The sequence below is a fragment of the Dendropsophus ebraccatus genome, chromosome 14 (genome assembly GCF_027789765.1).
Source record: "Dendropsophus ebraccatus isolate aDenEbr1 chromosome 14, aDenEbr1.pat, whole genome shotgun sequence".
Lineage (NCBI taxonomy): Eukaryota > Metazoa > Chordata > Amphibia > Anura > Hylidae > Dendropsophus > Dendropsophus ebraccatus.
In genome coordinates, this window is record NC_091467.1 from 49,900,621 (window position 1) to 49,922,709 (window position 22,089).

The 22,089-nt window shown below is 43.2% G+C and overlaps 1 protein-coding gene across 4 annotated transcripts in view; it reads right to left on the bottom strand.

Moving 5' to 3' along the window:
- The window catches only part of SYCP2 (synaptonemal complex protein 2), a 123,312-nt gene that overhangs the window by 30,685 nt on the left and 70,538 nt on the right, over nt 1-22,089 (bottom strand). For all 4 annotated transcript variants that reach the window (XM_069953413.1, XM_069953415.1, XM_069953414.1 and 1 more), the window contains exons 26-32: nt 19,485-19,555; nt 16,909-16,966; nt 13,898-13,953; nt 11,670-11,724; nt 11,277-11,448; nt 9,864-9,916; nt 9,439-9,624 (exon numbers count right to left, since the gene is read on the bottom strand). In XM_069953413.1, coding sequence (XP_069809514.1) covers nt 9,439-9,624; nt 9,864-9,916; nt 11,277-11,448; nt 11,670-11,724; nt 13,898-13,953; nt 16,909-16,966; nt 19,485-19,555 — 651 coding nt within the window. The remainder of the gene's footprint in view (nt 1-9,438; nt 9,625-9,863; nt 9,917-11,276; nt 11,449-11,669; nt 11,725-13,897; nt 13,954-16,908; nt 16,967-19,484; nt 19,556-22,089) is intronic.

Below are 22,089 nucleotides of genomic sequence, written 5' to 3' on the forward strand. Positions count from 1 at the left end.
TTTAGCTTATTCCATCACATAATGCCTCTACCGGTTCTATATCCAATTTTATCACACCCCCCACCCTTCCCCCATCGGTGAATCAACAAAAAAAAAAAAAAAAAAAAAAACTAATTTTTTAACCAATATTTAACCCATAAATCATTATACTCTTCTAGCTTGGTAAACCATTTCTTTTTCTTATTATGCCACAGTTCATTCCTTAAAATTGTCGTTACTAATTCTTTCCATTCTTTACATGTTGGTGGTTCTGCAAAAACCCAATTTCTCACTATCACTAATCTCGCAGCAAAAAATAACTTATACAGTACCCCTTTTTTAACCTTCGGGATCGAATGATCCCCTAATACCCCTAATATAGCACATAGGAAGTTGTCATTATGTTTAAACCCATAGATTTTACTTACACTCTCAAAAATATCTTCCCAAAATTTACCCAACTCTCGGCATGCCCACCACTGATGATCAAGATCCACATTATCCATACCACATCTAGTACACCCCTTGACTATATTCCTACCCCATTTATTCATATCCTCAATTGAATAATATAATCTGTGCATATAAAAAAACTGTGTAACCTTATGCTTTTTATCTGTGATATTATCCCTTGCATTAGTATATACCTCTTGCCAGAATTCCTCTGATCTGTGCCCGATGACTTTCTCCCACTTTCTCTGTGAACACATATAAATTTTATTCCCCCGTGTTTCTGATAGTAACTTATATATTTTCCCTATTAACCCTTTTTTACTTATGTCTAATTCATTGATACAGTGAATTATTCTTGATCTATCTATTTCCCATATATACCTATCCTTAACTAACCTAACAATATTTCTCAATTGATAATATCTTAATTCACATATTTTAGAGTTTGTGACCATATCCAACTCATCACGTGACCTCAGCATACCGTTCTGAAAAAAATGCCCAACATAATATAAACCCTTCTGTTTCCAGTACCCCGCGTCCACCACCCCCTTAAACTCCGGGTACTGACTGTTATCAAACAAGGGGGTACATTCCAAAGGACCTGTAACTTTTTCAGCTTTCTTAAGATATAACCATACATTTATTACCATCTTATAAAGTGAGTTTTTTGGATACTTAATTTGAGCCACTATTTCCAGAAATTCAAATATATTCTGTACTCTAACCTTCTGTTCTGCGATCCAATGTACCACAAAGTCCACCTGTTTCCATTTTACTAACCACGAAAGAGCTGCAGCCATATAATACTTAAAAAAATCAGGCATAGCCAAACCTCCTTTTTCTTCTGTAAGCGTTAAATACCTCAATTTTAGGCGAACTCTTTTCCGATTCCAGAACAACTCATTGATAAGGGATTCTATTTTAGCAAACACTCTCTTACTCAACCATACAGGAGAATTACCCAACACATAGTTTAGTTTAGGGAGCCATACCATCTTAATAAGTGCAAGTTTATCAGCTCTCGTCAATGGAAGCTTATTCCATGTCTGGGCCTGCTGGTTTAATTTCCCTAAGATTGACGTAATATTCAATTCTTCAAACCTTCCCAGGTCTGCGGCAATCCGTATACCTAGATATTTAAAAGAGCCCTGCGGCTTCAACACCTGTAACTCCATCTGGGGTACCACACTCTCTACTTGATCCAGGGGCAAAAGTGTAGACTTTCCCCAGTTGATGTTTAAACCCGAATACTGACTATATCTCATCACCTCCCTCATTACCTGGGTCAAACTGTCCTTCATATCTCCCAAGAAGACCAACAAGTCGTCGGCATATAATGCAATTTTGTCCTCTCTCCCCATCGCTCCAAACCCCGCTATCAACTTATTGTTCTTAATGGCTTTAGCTAAAGGCTCAATCGCCAGGGCAAAAAGTAAGGGGGAGAGAGGACAACCCTGCCTTGTCCCCCTACCAAGCTCAAAGTACTCAGAAGTTTCTCCATTAACCAAAATTCTCGCCTTTGGACTTCGATATATTACTTCTATCCATCTCAAAAAAGCACTTCCAAACCCAAATGCTCTCAGGGTACTCCCCAGGAAGGACCACTCCACACTATCAAACGCTTTTGCAGCGTCTAATGAAAGTATGGAGTGGCCCCCCCCTTCCTTCCCCAACTGAATGTTAGCATAGACCCTCATAATGTTTTCATGGGTTGATTTACCTGGGACAAAACCACATTGTTCCTTACCCAATAGACCACTGATTAGTTTAGCCAATCTATTTGCCAAAACCCTAGTCAGTAGTTTCATATCAAGATTTATCAAAGATATCGGTCTATATGAATCTGGTTCTACCTTGTCCTTGTCTGGTTTGGGTATCAATGTGATATCTGCTTCATAGAATGACTCCGGTAGTTGACCTAGCTCGTACGAGTTCCCAAGAACTTCATACAACTGTCCTATTAAGCATTTTTCAAAACATTTGTATACCTCTGCAGGCAGACCATCGGGGCCCGGGGTTTTCTCTGACTGCATGTTTCTTAACGCTTGTGTTAACTCCTCCCTCTCAATAGGTCTATCCATCCAGTCTCTTTGTTCCTCCGTTAACCTAGGCAGAGTCAAGGATGCCAAATACTTCTCCATTTCCTCTTCTAGACCTTCCACCCTTGAACTATACAGATCTTTATAGAACTCCACAAAGACTTTCATTATCTCCCTGGTATCTCTTACAATATCTCCCTTTCTATTTCTTATACCAACAATCAGCCTCTGACTATCTTTCCCTTTAATCATATTTGCCAATATTTTACCCGGCTTACCACCCTGAGAGTAATACTGAGCATTTTTAAACCTAGCCTGATTGAGAGATTTTTCCTGTAGAAATCCCTTCAGATCTTCCACCGCCTTCTGCCACTGAGCCTTCGAGTCTTCTGAGTTGCTTCTAATATGATCTTTCTCCTTATCTACAACTTGTTTCCTTAAATCTTCCTCCTGTTGCCCTAAACTTTTTTTTTTCCTACTCACCTCCCTTATTAATAACCCCCTTAAATATGCCTTTGCTGCATCCCATACAAATTTCACCTCTGTAGATCCCTTATTATCAACGAAAAAATTATCCATATCTCTGATAATATCCAAATGAGTGTCAATCAGATTCAGCCAATACGGATTACATCTAAATTTCCTAATTTTTTTGTTTTTATGGCTACCCTGGATATCCACCTCTACTTTAACCAAAACATGATCTGATAGATTACGGGTTCCATGCTCAACACTTTTTATGTTCATAATGGCCCTATCATTTACCAAAATCATATCTAATCTTGAGAAAACTCCATGTGAAGCGTTATAGCATGTAAACTCCAAGCCCTCCGGATACAAATACCTCCAAGCATCCCACCAATTAAACTCCTCCATCAATTTCAACAAAGGAGATTTACCATGTGCTCCCTGATGATCCACTTCTCTCCTACGATCAAGATGTTCATTGACTACACAATTAAAATCTCCCATAATCATCTGTATACTTCCAGGATATTTTGATGAAAATTTATAAAATTGCACACAGACATCTGCAGAAAAAGGCGGAGGTATATACACAAATCCGAGTATGACCAACCGGGCTTCTAGTTTGCAGGCAATGAAGACATATCTACCTTCCACATCTATTTTAATCTCAACAGGTTCAAAGGCAACATCTCGATGTATTAGTACACTAACCCCCCTGGAATAAGTTGTAAATACCGAATGATACTGGTATAACACCCAACGTCTATCCAGCATTCCAACCCTATTCTTATCCATATGTGTTTCTATTATGCATATGATTGCAGGCAGTTGCCTAAATAACTCTTTCAGAACTGCATACCGTTTGATTTTTTCATTAATACCTCTGGCATTCCAAAATATGATTTTTACCATTTAACCGAACAAGAAGAGAAAGAAAAAAAGAAAAGAAAAAAAAAAAAAAAAAAAAAAAAAAAAAAGAAAGAAAGAAAAAAAGAAGAGAAAAAAAAAAAAAAAAAAAAAGACCCACCGATACCCTCCCCCCCTTCCCCACATGCCACCTGACCTAACCAAGTCAGATTGCCCTAACCTACATGCCTTCTCGCAAAAGCTGAGTACCTACTAACTAATATCTATTTCATTCCTTGTGTGTCCAACCATTCCATTACCTCTGCCGGGTTCTCAAAAAAATGTGTCTGCTGGAGGTGCACCACCCGTAACTTTGCCGGATACAAAATCGCATACTTAAGTTCGTTCTGTCTAAGTCTCCGTTTTACTTCTATATATTTTTCCCGTTGTTTTTGAGTTGCAGTAGAATAATCCGAAAAGAAAAAAATTTTTGATCCATTAATCTCTCTGGGGGGGGTCTCTCTTAACTTCCTCAATATATGATCTTTGTCCCTTGCACAATGAATTTTAGCCAGTATAGGTCTAGGATGTTCCCCCACTGGCTTCCGTCTAGTTGTTACCCTATGCGCTCTTTCCACACAAAAATGGTTGGACATACCTTCCATACCCACATTCTCCTTCAACCAATCTTGAATATAAGTTGTACACTCTTTTCCCTCTACACCCTCTGGTACCCCCACTATTCTGATGTTCGACCTTCTATTTCTATCCTCCATTTCAACCAATTTTGTTTGTAGAGTCTTTTTTTCTTTTTTAAATTCATCTGCCACCGCTTCTATTTTTGCTATTTTAGCTTCCATGGTGTCCATTCTCTGTTCTGTCACTGTCACCCTCTCTCTCACTTTATTCATATCTGACCGAATGAGAGAAATATCTGTCTTTATCTCCCCTATCTGCGTTGTCAACTCCGTCAGTACCACATTAGATCGATTTACTGCCGCCAATATCTCTGTCAATGTTGGTTCCTCATTCCTTTCTTCCACCTCCATAATGCTACCATTCCCTCCTCCCTTACTCCTAGCTCCCTCACTTAACCTGGATGCAGCACCCTTCCCCTGCATTGTGGGACTCAGAAATCTCTCTATTTTATCCTCCTTTTCCGTTTTTTTTCTAACTGCATCTGGATCTTTCCGTTTCACCCCACCCATATGGAGTTCCCGCTTCAGTAGTTTCTCTATATCACAAATTTCTATTAACTTGAGAACACCCCCTTTACCTCCTTAAATGCAGTTTTCCCTTTCCAACTCAACCTATTAACAGGGGCAACAATCCTCTTCAATAGTACACCTTAACACAGATATCAGATTGCAAATAAAAAATCAATTACATCCCACTCCACCCCACTAGTATCTCACAAAGCAAACCGATTCCTGTGTTCCTGTTGACAAAGAGTCAATTCATTAAATCCTTAGAAGAAGATCAGTTCGTGAACTCAATCACTGTTAGTGAAGGATCAAAACATTAATAAGAGTTCTTATCGTTACATCCGGCGTTATTTAAAACGGATCAATACATTAGTAGAAATCAGTTCATTAGCTCCGTCCCTGTTAATAGAGGATCCAATCCTAGATCAGTTCATTAAATCCGACAATGTCAGTAAGGAATCAGTTCATTGCTACCTATTCAGCTCATCCACTCCGTTATTGTTAGTAGGGATCAATTCATTAGTAGGGATTAATTCATTAACTCCAATTCATAAGAAAGCAAGTCATTAAATCCAACACTATTTATATGAATTAGTTCATTAAATTCTGTACCAGCAGTATCCCTTTTTAACCCATTAATTTCAAATTAATCCACTGTTTTAAGAAATACCATCCAATATCACAGTCTTGTTAACTTCCTGCATCCACAAATACAACGGAACGCTCTCACCCATCAGCTGATCCAGTCGTCCTTTGCTCCCACAGTAGCCATTCACTTGTCACGGTCCCTTCCACCAGCTCCGCGAAGTCCACCTTCTCCTCCTCAGACCTCCCTGCTCAGCCGCTGTGCGGTCCGTGTCCTCTCTGTGCTCTGATCTCTCACCAGTCCCCGAGCTCCGTCACCTTTCGTCCCGACCGGCTTGACTCCCGAGTCGCCACTTCGGTCATCGCATCGTCCACATTCTTTTCCCCCGGCCCAGGAGAGTTGCAATCCCGCTGGGAACTCTCTGACCGCTCCCGGCTTGTCCTCACCACACCGTACCACCAGCAGACGCCAAGCTCCGGACACACATCACATGGCACTCAGCATCGCGAGGAGTTCGGCGTGCGTGCGTCTTACGTCATCACGCCTGCACGTTCCCCCCACAGCTCCCAGCTCTCTGCACTGTGCTATTCACACAGCGGAATTTCCGCCTGTAATTTTCTGTAGCGGATCAGCTTTCCGCCCAAAGAAGTGACATGTTACTTCTTTTGGGTATGTGCACACTGAGGAAAAGGCAAGGAATTCAGCTTGAAATTCAGCTTGAAATTCGTCCCGTAAAATATGTACAGAGCAAAGTCCCATTGTGTTTAATGGGTTTTCTGCTCTGTTGTTCACACTGCAGAATTTCCGAGCAGACTTTTCTGCTGTAGATCTGCTAGAGGAATCCTATAGAAGTCAATGGGAGGCTCAAGGGTATGTGCACACTGAGCAATTCTCGAGGAATTGAAGCAGAAAGTTTTCAGGCAGAATTCAAGCAGAATTTAAGCCCCCCATTGACTTCTATAGGATTCCTCTAGCAGATCTACAGCAGAAAATTCTGCTCGGAAATTCTGCAGTGTGAACAGCAAAGCAGAAAACCCATTGAACACAATGGGACTTTGCTCTGTACATTTTTTACGGGAGGAATTTCAAGCTGAAATTCCTCTTCAATTCCTCGCCTTTTCCTCAGTGTGCACATACCCTGAGGCAGGGGCTTAGCTAGGATTCATGGGGCCCCATAGCAAAAAACTGTATGGGGCCCCATGAATCCTGTACGCCCCCATACCCCCCCCCCCCCCCGCCAAACACAGACAATGACGCACATATACACACACAGAGGCACCATTAACGTATATACAGATACGCCACTGACATACACAAATATATACGCTGTAATGTGATTACACTAGTGCTGATGTATACACCATGAGTAGACTGTACACAGGGAAATCATCTCAGTGTAATAAGAAATACTCAACCAGAAATAAAAGAAAATGCAGCAGATATTAGTGGTGGGTTCTTTTATTAGAGCCCAGAATTAATAGAAGCTGCTGCAGAACATCTTTGGGAGCAAACCTGTCAATCACTTGAGACACTACTGACATACACAAACACACACATATACACCAGTGCTACAGTACAGTATATAGTGCTGCTCTGTAATGTACTGTACAGTATATAGTGCTGCTCTGTAATGTCCTGTACAGTATAAAGTGCTGCTCTGTAATGTACTGTACAGTATATAGTGCTGCTCTGTAATCTACTGTACAGTATATAGTGCTGTTCTGTAATGTCCTGTACAGTATATAGTGCTCCTCTGTAATGTCCTGTACAGTATATAGTGCTGATCTGTAATGTACTGTACAGTATATAGAGCTGCTCTGTAATGTACTGTACAGTATATAGTGCTGCTCTGTAATGTACTGTACAGTATATAGAGCTGCTCTGTAATGTACTGTACAGTATACAGTAGTGCCGCTCTGTACTGTACTGTACCGTATTGCTGACATACACACACACATATATAGCCACAGATACATACACATACTGACAAATAAATATATACACAGATACATATATACACACACTGACATATACATATACCCACAGACACATATATACACTCACTGACACACTTACAGCTCCCAGGCTTCCCCCTCCTCCTCCTGTAGTCCGGGCTGATCTTCACAGAGAAGTATTGAGGACCTTTGGGTCATGTGACCCAAAGGTCCTTCATCCCTCTCCTGTGCCGTCTGGCAGGTCCTGCTCCTCTGTTCAGCCCGCTCACCTTGCACTACAGTGAGGGGCTGAACAGTGCAGTGGGGGTCCCTCTCCCTCTCTGGACCCCTGGGGGAGCGGGGTACCTACCATGAAGGCAGGGCAGGCTTCCTCGGGCCCCCTTCCTGCAGGCCCCCTTCCCTGCCTTCATTGTAGCTATGCCACTGCCCTGAGGGTATGTGGACACTGAGGAAAACGCGAGGAATTAGGTGAGGAATTGAAGAGCTTGAAATTCCCCCCGTAAAATATGTACAGAGCAAAGTCACATTGTGTTCAATGGGTTTTCTGCTCTGTTGTCCACACTGCAGAATTTCCGAGCAGAATTTTCTGCTGTAGATCTGCTAGAGGAATCCTATAGAAGTCAATGGGGGGCTTAAATTCTGCTTGAATTCTGCCTGAAAACTTTCTGCTTCAATTCCTCGAGAATTGCTCAGTGTGCACATACCCAAAAGAAGTAACACGTCACTTCTTTGGGCTATGTGCACACTGAGCAATTCTCGAGGAATTGTAGCTAAAAGTTTTCAGGCAGAATTCAAGCAGAAATTAAGCCCCCCATTGACTTCTATAGGATTCCTCTAGCAGATCTACAGCAGAAAATTCTGCTCGGAAATTCTGCAGTGTGAACAGCAGAGCAGAAAACCCATTGAACACAATGGGACTTTGCTCTGTACATTTTTTACGGGAGGAATTTCAAGCTGAATTTCAAGCTGAATTCGCCTTTTCCTCAGTGTGCACATACCCTCGGGCAGAAAGCGGATCCACGACGGAAAGTTACGGGCGGAAATTCCGCTGTGTGAATAGCACAGTGCAAAGCCCATTGAAAACAATTGAAAAATGCATTGCTCAATTTAAACGGGAGAAATTTCGAGCAGAATTTCGCACGGAATCCGCCTCTTTTGCTCAGTGTGCATGAGGCCTAACATTGCATCCTGCATTTCTACCACAGAGGAAGAGCATCTGGTCCCGGACTCCAGTAATCCTCCAGTTCTTCAGTCGGTGGTCACCTAGGTCCTTCTCTGAGGGTAGCCACTTGGGAGTTTGTCCATCCTGCCTTGCGCGGGTGCTGGTGAAGACCGGGAGCTTCTTAGATTTCGCTCCCCGTGGAAGGAACGCCAGCATTCCTCAGTCATCCACCTACTTGTGCTTGGACCATCCATTAAAACAGGATGGCACAGCCTGAATTAGGGATGTTCTATATCAGTGCTGCGAGGCACACAGGAAGCTATTGCCAGTAAGTGCAGTGTGTACATTTACTAATATTGTACACTGAACTGCCACAAAAAAGCTGTGTAAAACCTCTTTTACAGGTAAAATATACAGACAATAGAAGATCCTGGTTAAAGATAGTAATTTAAATTACAAGCTAAGAAAATTGCTTCATTTGCTTGGCAGTCGGCTTTGACACCGGCTGTCTTTGATCTCTGTGCTGCTCCACCCCGGGTGCCAGGAAAATCTGGATCCAGTCCTGGAAAGCTTCTCCCAGTGTCCCAGGACTGGATCCAGCTTTTTCAGGAACCCGGAGTGGAGCGGCACTGAAATCAAAGGCAGCCGGCATATAAGCCGACTGCCGAGCAAACGAAGCAATTCACTTAGCTTGTAATGTAAATTCGCTCATCTCTAAGTCTGGTTATTGACTATTTATTACCAGGTGTTTAGGTGTCTGTTTTTTGTTTGGCGGCTTGGGGTCCTCCTCAGACTTGGGCTCCTCCTTAAACTCAGAATGGTAGCTCTCGTTAGAAGTTTTCCTCTTTCCAGTTGCTCTCTGTCTGAACTTACTCTGCTTACTTGTGCCTTCGGCATCTTTCTTGCCTAAACTGATGTCACACAATTCCTTTAACAGAATGAGAAAAATGTATTGTCTTACATTTACTAAGTAAAGAAACAAATCCTCTCTTCCATCGTCTTACGTAGCGCCAATAGGCAAGTGAAATTGTCTAACACAAAGAAAATATTTTATATTGCATTGTAAATCCTTAGACTGCAAAACATACAACTTACACAGTACACAGCGCTTTGTATATTTTCTCACTTCACTTGCCTTTACTGTCATGTAACATTCTTAAATTTTACCTTGTACTGGTTTGCCACTTGCTTACGGCTCTTAGAAATGTTGCTGGCTTTACCTACAAGTTAGCAATGAGAAGACATGGATATAATATGCAAGAGGAATTCTGCATCCTATTTATAATAAAACCTTTTCTCCAAATATGAGATAAGCCCTTGAGCAATGTAAAGTACACTTCAGTATCCCAGCCACTAAAACCAGGCTGGACAGAGCTGGTGGACCTTGGTCTTAACATAAGTGTGCGCCCCAGAGCGAGACCCACAACTATCAGACATTTATGCTGTAGATATGCCATAAATGTCCCATATGAAAATACCCTTTAAATGGGAATGTGTGATCAGAAAATTACCAATTATTTGAAATACATTTTTATAATAAAAGAGTTTTTAGCAATTTATTTTCTAATTTTTAATTTGATTATTTATGTTATAAAATAGTTCTTATACCTGGCACTAATAAAAAAAAACAACAAGATAATACATTCACCTTACAAGGGTATTGCCACTTTAAGAAATGATAGCATATACACTGGATATAACACAAAGATCTGGAACTTGTAGGTCCCTCTTCTGTCACCTGCACCCTTCCACAAAACCATGACATGTTGGCTTGTCTAGTAACTCCCATAGAAGCAGACAGAGGGAGCAGCAGATAAGTGCGCCCAATTTTTCATTTACTTTCTGCCTGGAAGTGGTTGATGAGACAGGACGGTTTTCAGGGAACTTTGTTGTGCAGATAGGTGCTGGTCTATGTGATAATAAGTTGAGAAATTATATTAAAGCGAACATACCAGCAGTACATTCGCTTTAAGTTTTTCACATGGATAGAATAGCTCTGACGTGGGGAAGCCGATGCCACGGTCCTTTTTTTTGAACCGCGGCCCGGTTCCCACATATGACACCGTTCTATACCGGGGCACTGACCACAGCAGAAACACTGGAGGCGGGAAGGGGAAACCCCTATATCCATGTGAAAAACTTAAAGCGAATGTACTGCTGGTACATTCGCTTTAAGGGTACAAACACACACACCAGATACGCAGCAGATCTGCAGCAGATTTGATGGTGTAGATTTGATGCTGTGTTCAGTTATTTAGATCTAATCTGCTGCGTATTTGCTGCGTATCGCAGCAGTAAATATGCTGCGTATACGGTGTGTGTGTTTATACCCTAAGACCTTAATGGAAGATAAAATAATGGAAGATACACAGTTGGTTAGGTAAAATATAAATAAAAGTAAACACGTTACGTTTAGAAAAAAAAAACACATTTTACAAACGTACCTGTTGCAAACCTATCCTATCCACACAATGACTACGCTATACATAGGGGCAGGGAAGTCAATAGGCCTCATGTGAGTGACACAGAAGTGTGTGATAAGCCACACTGACATGGTCATCAAACAGCAATAACGCTTACTTGATACGATCTTCTCCTTTGGCCGATTGTCTTGCTTTTGTCTGCTGTAGCCAACAATGTTCTGTTTCTTTTTGCTGCCAACTTCTTGTAACCAACTGATATCTGTTTTGCTGTCATCGCCTCCTCTGTCAGTATCGGTGTCACTAAACAGATGCTTGCGAGGGTTTCTAAGCTAAACAGTTGGAACACAGTTTCAGTGATAAATAATCTACGTCATATCAGTCTGGGGCTAAACAACGTGGATACTTGATGTTATGGACATTTAGAATAAGGATAGAAGAAAGCTAGCAATGTATACCACTATGCCTGGAGTGACAATTACAGAGGGAGATGTTATTATAGTGTAGTGTAGTAAACTGCAACAGAGAATGATCAGCGGAAGTACAGATTTACCTTCTCTTCTTTCACTTTTTTACTATCATTGTTCTTCATAAATGGTGTAGATGTCCTTACAGAAAAGAGATTTCAAGTCTTTTATAATTTATTTTTTATATTTAATACATTTAGAAACAGAAACTCACATTTGTCCCACATTGCTCATTCTTTGTATAAATCCTTAAAGGGATTGCCCACTTTAGAGTAAAAATGTTCAGTGTACAGTAATAAGTGTATACACATTACTTACTGAAATTAGCTCCCTATGTACCTTGCAGCACTAAAATCAGACTTCCCTCCCCTAGGCTATGCTGTCCTGTCCTGTGGCGATTCTCACCATAAGATGGCAGACACGAAGGATCATGTGACTATGCCCCGCTCTCAGAGTTCTCCATAGGCATATACAGGCTCAGTAGTGGCAAATGGGGCGGGGCATGGTCACATGCTTCTCTTTACTCAACCATCTTATGGACAGACTGACCATAGAGCAGGACAGCACAGCCTGGAGGAGGGCGTGTGTTCTCGGCTCCATGAGGCACACAGGAAGCTGCTGTCAGTAAGTGCAGTGAGTACACCTACTAATACAGTATACTAAACAATTTTACTTTAGGAGATTCATGCTCCCCAAACCATAAACAGCATGAAACAGAGACAGGCTCCCTCTTTGCAATGAGTTATGAATTACTCAGAAAATGCTGCAGCATTTCAGATTTGGGCTATGTTCACACTGCGTTTCTGCATCATAGTTTAGGAAGCACAAAACTCCTGACAAGTTCCTTTTAAGATATAAAAGTTCAAGCTACAGTGTTAAGTCCATTGCATGATTAAACACTTTAAGGGTACAAACCCACCTGCCGGATCCGCAGCGAGTCCTCTCGCTGCGTATCTGCAGCAAGACTCGCTGAGAATCCCGTCCCTATTCTTTCAATGGCAGACAAAATCGCAGCAGGGATATACATCCCTGCTGCGAGTTTGTCCCCAGCCCGCCCCGTTAACCCCCCGGCCGCCGGAGCATATACTTTACCTGATCCCCGGGATCAGGTAAAGTACATGCTTGCTCCAGCCACCCGCCCGCAGCCCCGGCCGCCTGCTGAGCGAGCATATACTTTACCTGATCCCGGCTTCACCTTGCTGAAGACCGGAGCCGGGATCAGGTAAAGTATATGCTCCGGCGGCCGGGGGGTTAACAGGGCGGGGGGGGGGGGGGGGGACAAACTCGCAGCAGGGATGTACATCCCTGCTGCGATTTTGTCTGCCATTGAAAGAAAGAGGACTCGCTGCGGATCCGGCAAGTGGGTTTGTACCCTAAAGGAAATCTGTCACTAAGTTTATAGTGCAATAAATGATTGAAAGACAAGGAAGTCCATCAGAGGCTGCTGAAAGGACAGAGAGCTGTGACTAGTCGCAGCCTAGATGACTAGTTCACGGCTCTCCCCCTGCCTCGTGAGCGGCATTAAAAAGCAATACCACAGACTTGTCTGAAAGGTCTGTGCAGCCGTTCTGGGAGCCCAATCAGCACAAATGTGCTAATTGGTTTACTTTAAGCAGCTTGGCCGGACGCTTTCACTATAGGGCATCTGATTTTTATATATCACTGCTGCACCAACTTGGTGGGCACCATTCTCTGTATAATAGATAATTTTGGCTAAATGAGCTCCAGATTCTGAAAGAATAAAGGGTTTAGAAGGGTTATCCAGGATTAGAAAAAACACAGCTACTTTCTTGCAAAAGAAGCACCACCCCTGCCCTTCAATGGAACTGAGCTGTAAATTGCACCCAAACTGAGGATAGGAGAGGTGTTGTTTGTGAAAGAAACCGGCCATGTGTTTGTAAGCATGGACAACTTTAAGAAATCTTTGCAACAAAGTCTGGCGTATGAGATTGTGTCACCCAAATTTATTTTTATAAAATAATCTGATCACATAGTACAAGATACAGAATGACAGTCTGACTGCTGCCAAGTTGCTTTTCCTATCTCTGCTGCCAGGACCGTGCCAATCAAACTGAACTGGTCACCTGACTCACAAGTGTGACTGCTGGCTAGTGACACCCTGAGCTTGCAGCACAAGTAATAAAGTTTATCAACAATACAGGACAAAAAAGGGGAGGAGGGGGGGGGGGTTGCTATCGGTAAAGTGTGTCAGAAAGAGTACAATTTAACTATGTAAATTTTGACCAGATTAAAATACTTTTTGGTGGGAATCCCCTTCAAACATCAGTTCTGCAGAAAAAAAAAGTAGATTTACCGCACGTTGGTAACTGCAAAGTTGACTGTTTTATTTGATACAATTACCGATGGGACCTAGAAGAAACAATAACATTGCTTTAGTGTGTGTTTTTAATACAACCATAAAGCTGTATTCCCACCTGCAATGTATAGCATAGCCACAGGACTTGAGAGTCACTGGCTTGCTTGAAGTGGTAGGAAAGCCATAAACCTGCTTTACACAGTTTACATAATTCCCATAGAGGTTAATGAAAGTTGCATAAAATAGTAAAAAAGGTTGAAAAAAAGACAAGTCCAATAAGTTCAATTTACAGAAAATCTACTGTGTTAATTAAGAGGGAAAACAGCTTATGAGGCGGATGGCAATTGCACCATCACAGGGAGAAAAATTCCTTCCCAACTCCACTGGCAATCAGAGTAATCCCTGGATCAACGTCCTATCACATGTAATGTAGTGATAACTTGTAATATTTTATTTTTCAAGAAAAGCATCCAGCCCTCCCTTAAACTTATGAATCAACCATGACAACATGTGGCAGAGAGCTCCATAGGATCACTGATCTTACAGTAAAGAATCCGCATCTGTGCTGGTGGTGAAACCTTCTTTCCTCTAGACATAGAGGATGCCCCCTTGTCATGGTTACAGACCTTGGTGTAAAAAGATCACTAGAAAGATCTCTGTACTGTCCATTTATATATTTGTACATAGTGATCAGATCGCCCCTAAGACATCTATTTTATAAACTAATTAATACCAAACTTAATAACCTGTCTTGGTTTTGTAACCCACCCATTCCTTTAATGACCTTTGTTGTCCTCCTCTGCACCGGCTCCAGTTCAGCCATGTCCTTCTTATACTCAGGTGCCCAAAACTGTACACAGTATTCCATATGTGGTCTGATCAATAATTTTTAAAGACGCAAAACTATGTTCTCTATCTTTAGGATGTATCTTTAGGATCTATGCCTCTTTTGATGCATCCCATGATTTTATTGGTCTTGGAAACTGCTGCCTGGCACTGATCACTAAACTTGAGTTTACTGTCCAGTGTTTTATTATTTAGCAAATAATTGTACTTATTATTTCTATGACCCCGAATGCATAACCTTACATTTATCCACATTTAACTTGATTTGCAATTTATCTGCCCAAGCCTCCAGCTACTCCAAATCTGTCTGTATTATGTCCTCCTCTGTGGTGATTACTTTACCCAGTTTAGTGTCATCTGTAGAGATGAGCGAACCTCGAGCATGCTCGAGTTCATCCAAACCCGAGCGTTGGGCATTTGATTAGCGGTGGCTGCTGAAGTTGGATAAAGTCCTAAGGCTAGGTGGAAAACATGGATATAATTATTGGCTGTATTCATGTTTTCCAGACAACCTTAGAGCTTTATCCAACTTCAGCAGCCACCGCTAATCAAATGCCGAACACTCGGGTTCGGATGAACTCGAGCATGCTCAAGGTTCGCTCATCTCTAGTCATCTGCAAAAATGGAGATTCTACTCTGTAGTCCCTCTACAAGGTCATTAATAAACATATTAGGTTACAAACCCACTTGCCGGATCTGCAGCGAGTCTCCTTGCTGCGTTTTTGCAGCGAGACTCGCTGCAGATCCTGGCCCTATACTTTCAATAGCAGAGAAACTCGCAGCAGGGATGTACATCCCTGCTGCGATTTTGTCTGCAGCCCGCCCCATTAACCCCCCGGCCGCCGGACATTATACATTACCGGGTCCCCGTTCCTGCTTGCTTCGGGGCTCCCGGTGTCTTCACGGCCCGCCCGGCCAATCAGTGCGCTGCGGCGGGGCAGCGCACTGATTGGCCGGGCGGAACGTGCCGGGAGCCGCCGAAGCAAGCAGGAGCGGGGACCTGGTAATGTATATCCTGCCCGCCCCCCTGCAGCCCCGCTCGCCCCGCAGCCCCCGGCCGCACGATCGCCCCCAGCCCCCGGCCGCACGAGCGCCTGCAGCCCCCCAGCCCCCGGCCGCACGATCGCCCGCAGCTCCGCAGCCCCCGGCCGCATGATCGCCCTCAGCATCGCAGCCCCCGGCCGCACGATCGCCCGCTGGGGGCGATCGTGCGGCCGGGGGCTGCGATGCTGGGGGCGATCGTGAGGTCGGGGGCTGCAGGGCTGGGGGCGATCGTGCGGCCGGGGGCTGCGGGTGATGGTGCGGTCGGGGGCTGGGGGTGATCGTGCGGCCGGGGGCGATATACATTACCTGATCCCGGCTCCTGCTTGCTTCAGCGGCTCCCGGCACGTTCCGCCTGGCCAATCAGTGCGCTGCCCTGCCGCAGCACACTGATTGGCCGGGCGGGCCGTGAAGACACCGGGAGCCCCGAAGCAAGCAGGAACGGGGACCCGGTAATGTATAATGTCCGGCGGCCGGGGGGTTAATGGGGCGGGCTGCAGACAAAATCGCAGCAGGGATGTACATCCCTGCTGCGAGTTTCTCTGCTATTGAAAGTATAGGGCCAGGATCTGCAGCGAGTCTCGCTGCAAAAACGCAGCAAGGAGACTCGCTGCAGATCCGGCAAGTGGGTTTGTAACCTTAAAAAGAAGTGGATCCAATGCTGACGCCTGCAGTAACCCACTAGTAACTGTGACCCAATCTGAGTTCCATCAATGACCACACTCTGTTCCCTATCACTCAGCTGGTTACTTACCCATTTACATATATTTCCCCAGTCCCGACATCTTCATTTTATAGACCAGCCTTTTATGCGGCACAGTATTAAATACCTTTGAAAAGTCCAGGTACACAATGTCCACAGCTTCCTCCAGGTCCAGTCTATAACTAACCTCATAGAAGCTCATCCGATTAGTCTGACAGGACTGATCCCCTATAAACCCATGCTATAAAATAATTTTTATTAAGATTTTCCAGTATAGCCTCTCTTGCATACCCCTTAAATACTTTACCCACTACATATGTTATATTTACAGGCCCAAAGTTTCCAAGATTTTGACATTTCACCATTCATCTTATATTTTATAACATCCCAAATCTTTCCCAATTAATTTATAACAAACCTTAAGCTCTATGGTAGGTGCATCACCTTCCCTGGAGAGAAAGCTGTAAACATCATCCCTGTTAGGAAAATATAACGTTAAATATAACTGTTATAACTTAGCTGCATACGACTTTAGTGTGTCTTTGTTAGTAGAAAAAAAGGAAGATGAATCCTAAATATGTCTATGGAATGTAGTATTCGCTATCAGTTATGGAAAGGGTTTCATAACTTCAATGTATTTCACTGGACAATGACAGTTTGTGTGGCCATTAAAAGCTGGAAGTAAACAATGGTCACTTTCAGGATTAAAGGCCTTATTCCACGGAACAATTATCGGCCGTTATGGCCGATAATCGTTCAGTGGAATAGAAGGCAACGATCAGCTGACATTGTTCATGTCGGATGATCGTTGCAGTCGTTTGTTTTGCAAACATGTTGAAAAACAAATGACTGATATAGCAGCGATCTGCTGCTGTCACTCCGGGGAATAAGAGTGGTGGCAGCAGACAGCCACTATCCCTGTGGGCTGCTTAGACGATCTAGCGATCACCCGGGAAGCCTCCCCCCCAGCTCCCTGCAGCCCCTCCCGCACTCACTTGCTCGCTGCCGCCGCATGTTGTGGCGGTGGCAGCGAGCGGGGAGCGAGGAGCAAACGAGCACTGACAGCATAACAAGCGAGCCAGCATTATATATTAAAAAAAATATGTTCACCTACCTTTAAGACCAATAGTTATACTTAGGATGTTGAGTACAGGATTAATCAGGATAAAACAGTTGATTGGCACCAGGGTACTGCAGTCTTAGCAACTATGTGAATAGGAGAAAAGGCTGCAGTACACCAGCACTGCCGTTATTCAGGTTCTTACTCCGTCCCTACTGCATCACAGGCAGCAAACAGCTGATCAGCAGGGCAGTATTCTTTCCACATTTGTCTAAAACATTTGCACAATACTGAAAAATACTAGGAGCGAGAGCAAAGACACTTTACAGCTTGCAGAAATTCAGGACTCTGGGAACGCCTCTTTGATATTTTGCACAAGAGAATACAATCATTTTCTATATTATGAAAATACTGAGACACATGACTGCTACCTAGCAGTGTCAGCAGGCTGGAACATAATTGCAGCTGACAGAATCCCTTTAATTCCATATTCTGTTCCATCATAGCAGCAGAAAAATGCTGGAGTGCTGGATGTGTTGCAGGACAGTCATCAATGGCACTCGACAGACCACAATGACTTGTAATACGGTTAGTTCTGTTATTATGATGAGAAGAATAAGTATTTTAAGCTGTGCTACTGTTCCCATCATGCATTAGGAAATTTGCAACAAAACACAGGTCTTGCAAGTATGCACTTTGTTATTTTCCCACTGTCTTCTGGGTGGTACTTAAAGAATGAATGTTTTCTTTTCTTTTTTTTTTTTTTTTTTAATTTTGCCCATAGTACACCAAGTAGCATGTTAGGGTATGTTCACACTGAGTTAAAGTGTCGGAGGTCCGCCTCAGAGTCCCATAGTGTCTTTATGCAAAAGAAGAGCCTGTGGAGCCACATCAAAGAGTCTCAAAACACAGGGCTAGCCAGATATCCCTCTGGGAAGGACCAAGCCAAGGGGTGGCTCCTGTAAGGAAACCACCAAAACCACCATATTAAGTGGCCCTATAAGTCAATGTAAAGACAAGGGAAAAACCAAGGCCAGGTAACCATCCACATACAGCTGTTTCGGGGTGTTGCCCCTCATCAGTGTGGAGCAGGATTTTGGCTAGGTGGGAGCAATGCCTAGTAGAGCCATAAGAGAAACACATCGCTGATCTCAGGGAGACCAGCCAAACGATAACACCGCCGGCTGCTAGTGAAAGCGCTCAAAGCAGTAAAGTCCTAGGTGAGTGCTAAGCTCTTTCTTACTTTTGGATCGTATTGGAGTTGTCTTCACTAGCTATATGCACCACCGAGCTACCTTTCCTTATGCCTCTATATCCTCTACCTCTATCGTCCTAGCCCGGATAGTCGTCCCAGCCACATATGCACTTTGGTGCTAACTCAGTTTATCTACTGGACTATATAAAGTCCTAGGTGCATTGCCCCCTGGGAAACATGAATATGCAAAAGAAGAGCCCGTGGAGCCTCATCAAACAGTCTCAAAACACAGTAATAGCCAGATATCCCTCCAGGAAGGACCCAGCCAAGGGGTGGCTCCTGTAAGGAAACCACCAAAACCACCATATTATGTGGCCCTGAGATCAGCGATGTGTTTCACAGTGTCTTTATGGGAGGGCTTGCATGCCTCTGCTTCTGTCGCTCTCTGCACGAAGAATTGACATGTCTTTGGGCGGAGATCGGCGGGAGTGGAGGCGCACAAGTCCCCCCATAAAGACACTCAGGGACACTGAGGAAAATGGGATTCTGCGGCAGAGATCCCTGCCACAGAATTCTGACTCTTTTACTCAGTGTAAACATACTCTTATAGAGCAAACAACCAAATATCTATGAGTGTGTAAGGGGAGGGGCTGCTAACACATATTATAAAACATGAATTAGCTAAACAATAGGACTGATATTGCTAAACATGATGAATGTGATGAAAGAGGACACTTACCAGGTATTCCCTGCTTTGTCCACATTTGACTGTTTAGTTCCTTTTCTCGTGCTTTTACATAGACCTCTCTCCTATAACATGATAAAATGTTAATACCCTTATAGAGGAGGACTCCTTTATGACTCTGCTTATCTGGTGTGTTAAACAAATGTATTCAGATAACTTGCCAGAAATATCCAGCCCCAGAGTAAAAAAAGAATCTTCTATTATTACATACTGTTATTGCCAACAATATGAGAGCAAAGCCTGAAAGATCAGTTTAATCACGGGCAGTAAAACATAGTGCAAAGAGGCAGCAGAACCCCGGCGGTATTAAAGTGCAAAGAAATAAAGTGATTTATTCCATCATGACATAAAAAGACTAGAGATGAGTGAACCTCGAGCATGCTCGAGTCCATCCGAACCAGAACTTTCAGCATTTGATTAGAGGTGGCTGCTGAAGTTGGATAAAGCCCTAAGGCTATGTGGAAAACATGGATATAGTCATTGGCTGTATCCATGTTTTCCAGACAACCTTAGAGCTTTATCCAAGTTCAGCAGCCCCCGCTAATCAAATACTGAACGTTTGGGTTCGGATCGACTCAAACCCGGTTCGCTCATCTCTAAAAAAGACCTTTCTGAGATGAAAGGCTATTAGTAATAGCAGGAATCTTCATGTTATTTCCTCTTCTGCTAACTTGGCTGTCTCGTGGTCTGATTCCAGAATAATGGATCAGGTTAATCCATGGCTGCTCAGGTCAGGATTGTTTTGGAGTTTCATTTGCTCTCTAGGGCTTTCATAATCTGTGTGGAGTATGTGTGAGTATGGCCTGGGCTACACTAAGACTTTTTGTACCATTACTGTTTCATTTTTTTTTTATTTTTCATATTCAAATTTTTTTATTGAATAACGGGAAAGGGGTACAGAAAGGAAAAAAGGGTGGAGGTAGGGAAAGACAGAAAAAAAGAAAAAGGGCTACACTGCCAGCAATGAGACTAATTGCAATCAAGAATGATTGACATAAGGTGTTTCAGATAACAGAGCATAAACAAAGTCCACTTCATGGGACGAGAAATATAATTTGAACAATACACACGATTGGAATGCGTGCTTCTGCTGAGTGCTATCTATCTACTGATAAACTTATAAGGAATAATCAGGAAGATGCAAATAACCTAAACAAGGGGGGAGGGGGAATCACGACCATGCGGGGGGTGGGGGTAGTGGTCGGGGGGAGCTTGTTCTTGTAACCTTCAAATAAACATACATGCCTATTCAGTACTGAGAGCCAAGGCACCTAATAAAACATCATTACAATAGCCCTGTACATGCACAGCCAGTTCTCCAGTGGTTTTGTGCAAGCTAGTGGTGAAAAAAAGATCTGAAATTCCCTTTAAGAAGGTCCCAAGACAAGAGTCTCATGGTTATTTTACATAAGAATTCATTTGTTATTCACAATAACAGAGGAGCATATTGGTAAGAGGATATTGGAGCATATTTGTAAAATAATATTAAACAAGTAAGACTAACTGCATGACCACACTGTATTGTATATTGCGTGAATTAATGCACATGGATTAATGGTTGACAAACAACGTATTGAATCTGCATGCAATAATATAAAAAGGAAAGCTATGTATTCATTGATAAAGGTAAAAAGGTCTTTATATTTTTGGACTGCACAACAATGATATAGCTGGCATACTTAGTCTTCCCTGCAAAGTTAAGTCAGTTTGTGGCTTGATCCCAAAACCACTGAGACATAAATCATCTACTAAGACCATTCTCAGCGGATGGGGTGACCTCTGAGTGTTTTCTACTTAGCTCCATAGTTACCCTGTCACCCTGGAGAGCGGCCAGAGTTCCACTGCACCGTGTGAAATGTAATAAGGTCAGTAAGGGAGAGGAAGTTATGTGAAAGAACTGAATACACCATCAAAGATCTCTGTAATGTGCAGGCAGATCCAAATCTAGTAAACCCCTTTAAAGCCTATTCACCCTGGCCAATTAACCCTATTACCTGTGTATGTATCTGTGAGCGATTATAGCAATATCTGGCCAGTGTAGGTGAAAGATACAATTAGTGACAAACCCTTCCTCTACAGTGTGATCTTTGCTGATCCTGCTGCTGCTGCTTCCTCCAAGGACAGCAGCATCAATAATCCTGATGGAAATGATTATCCTGACCCTTTATTGATAACTCGACAAATCACAATGCGGAAAAAAAGTAGTAGTAGTAGCAGCAGGGGCATAACTATAGCAGTTGCATGTAGGTCCTGAAGCCTGTGGGGCTCTAAAGACTAACCTGCCAAGTGTATAACAGCACAGAACCCGGTTATAGATTCGGCACCACTACAGTCCGGGAACCTCAGTTTTGCAACTCAGTTCCAGTGAAATGAATAAAGCAAGAAACAGTTTGTAAGCAGTAAAGTGGTAACTCTGAAGAACTGGCTGGCTCAGTGTCGGATTGGGCCACTGGAGGATCCACCGATGGGCCCCTCCGCCAGCACACTGACTGTGCGATGGCTGGCCGCTTTGCCCCTTTAAACCACCCTCCAATGGAAGCAGACGTGCCGGGCACAGGCAAGTCTGCTTGAGCGTCCTTCTCCCGGTGACGTCACTTCC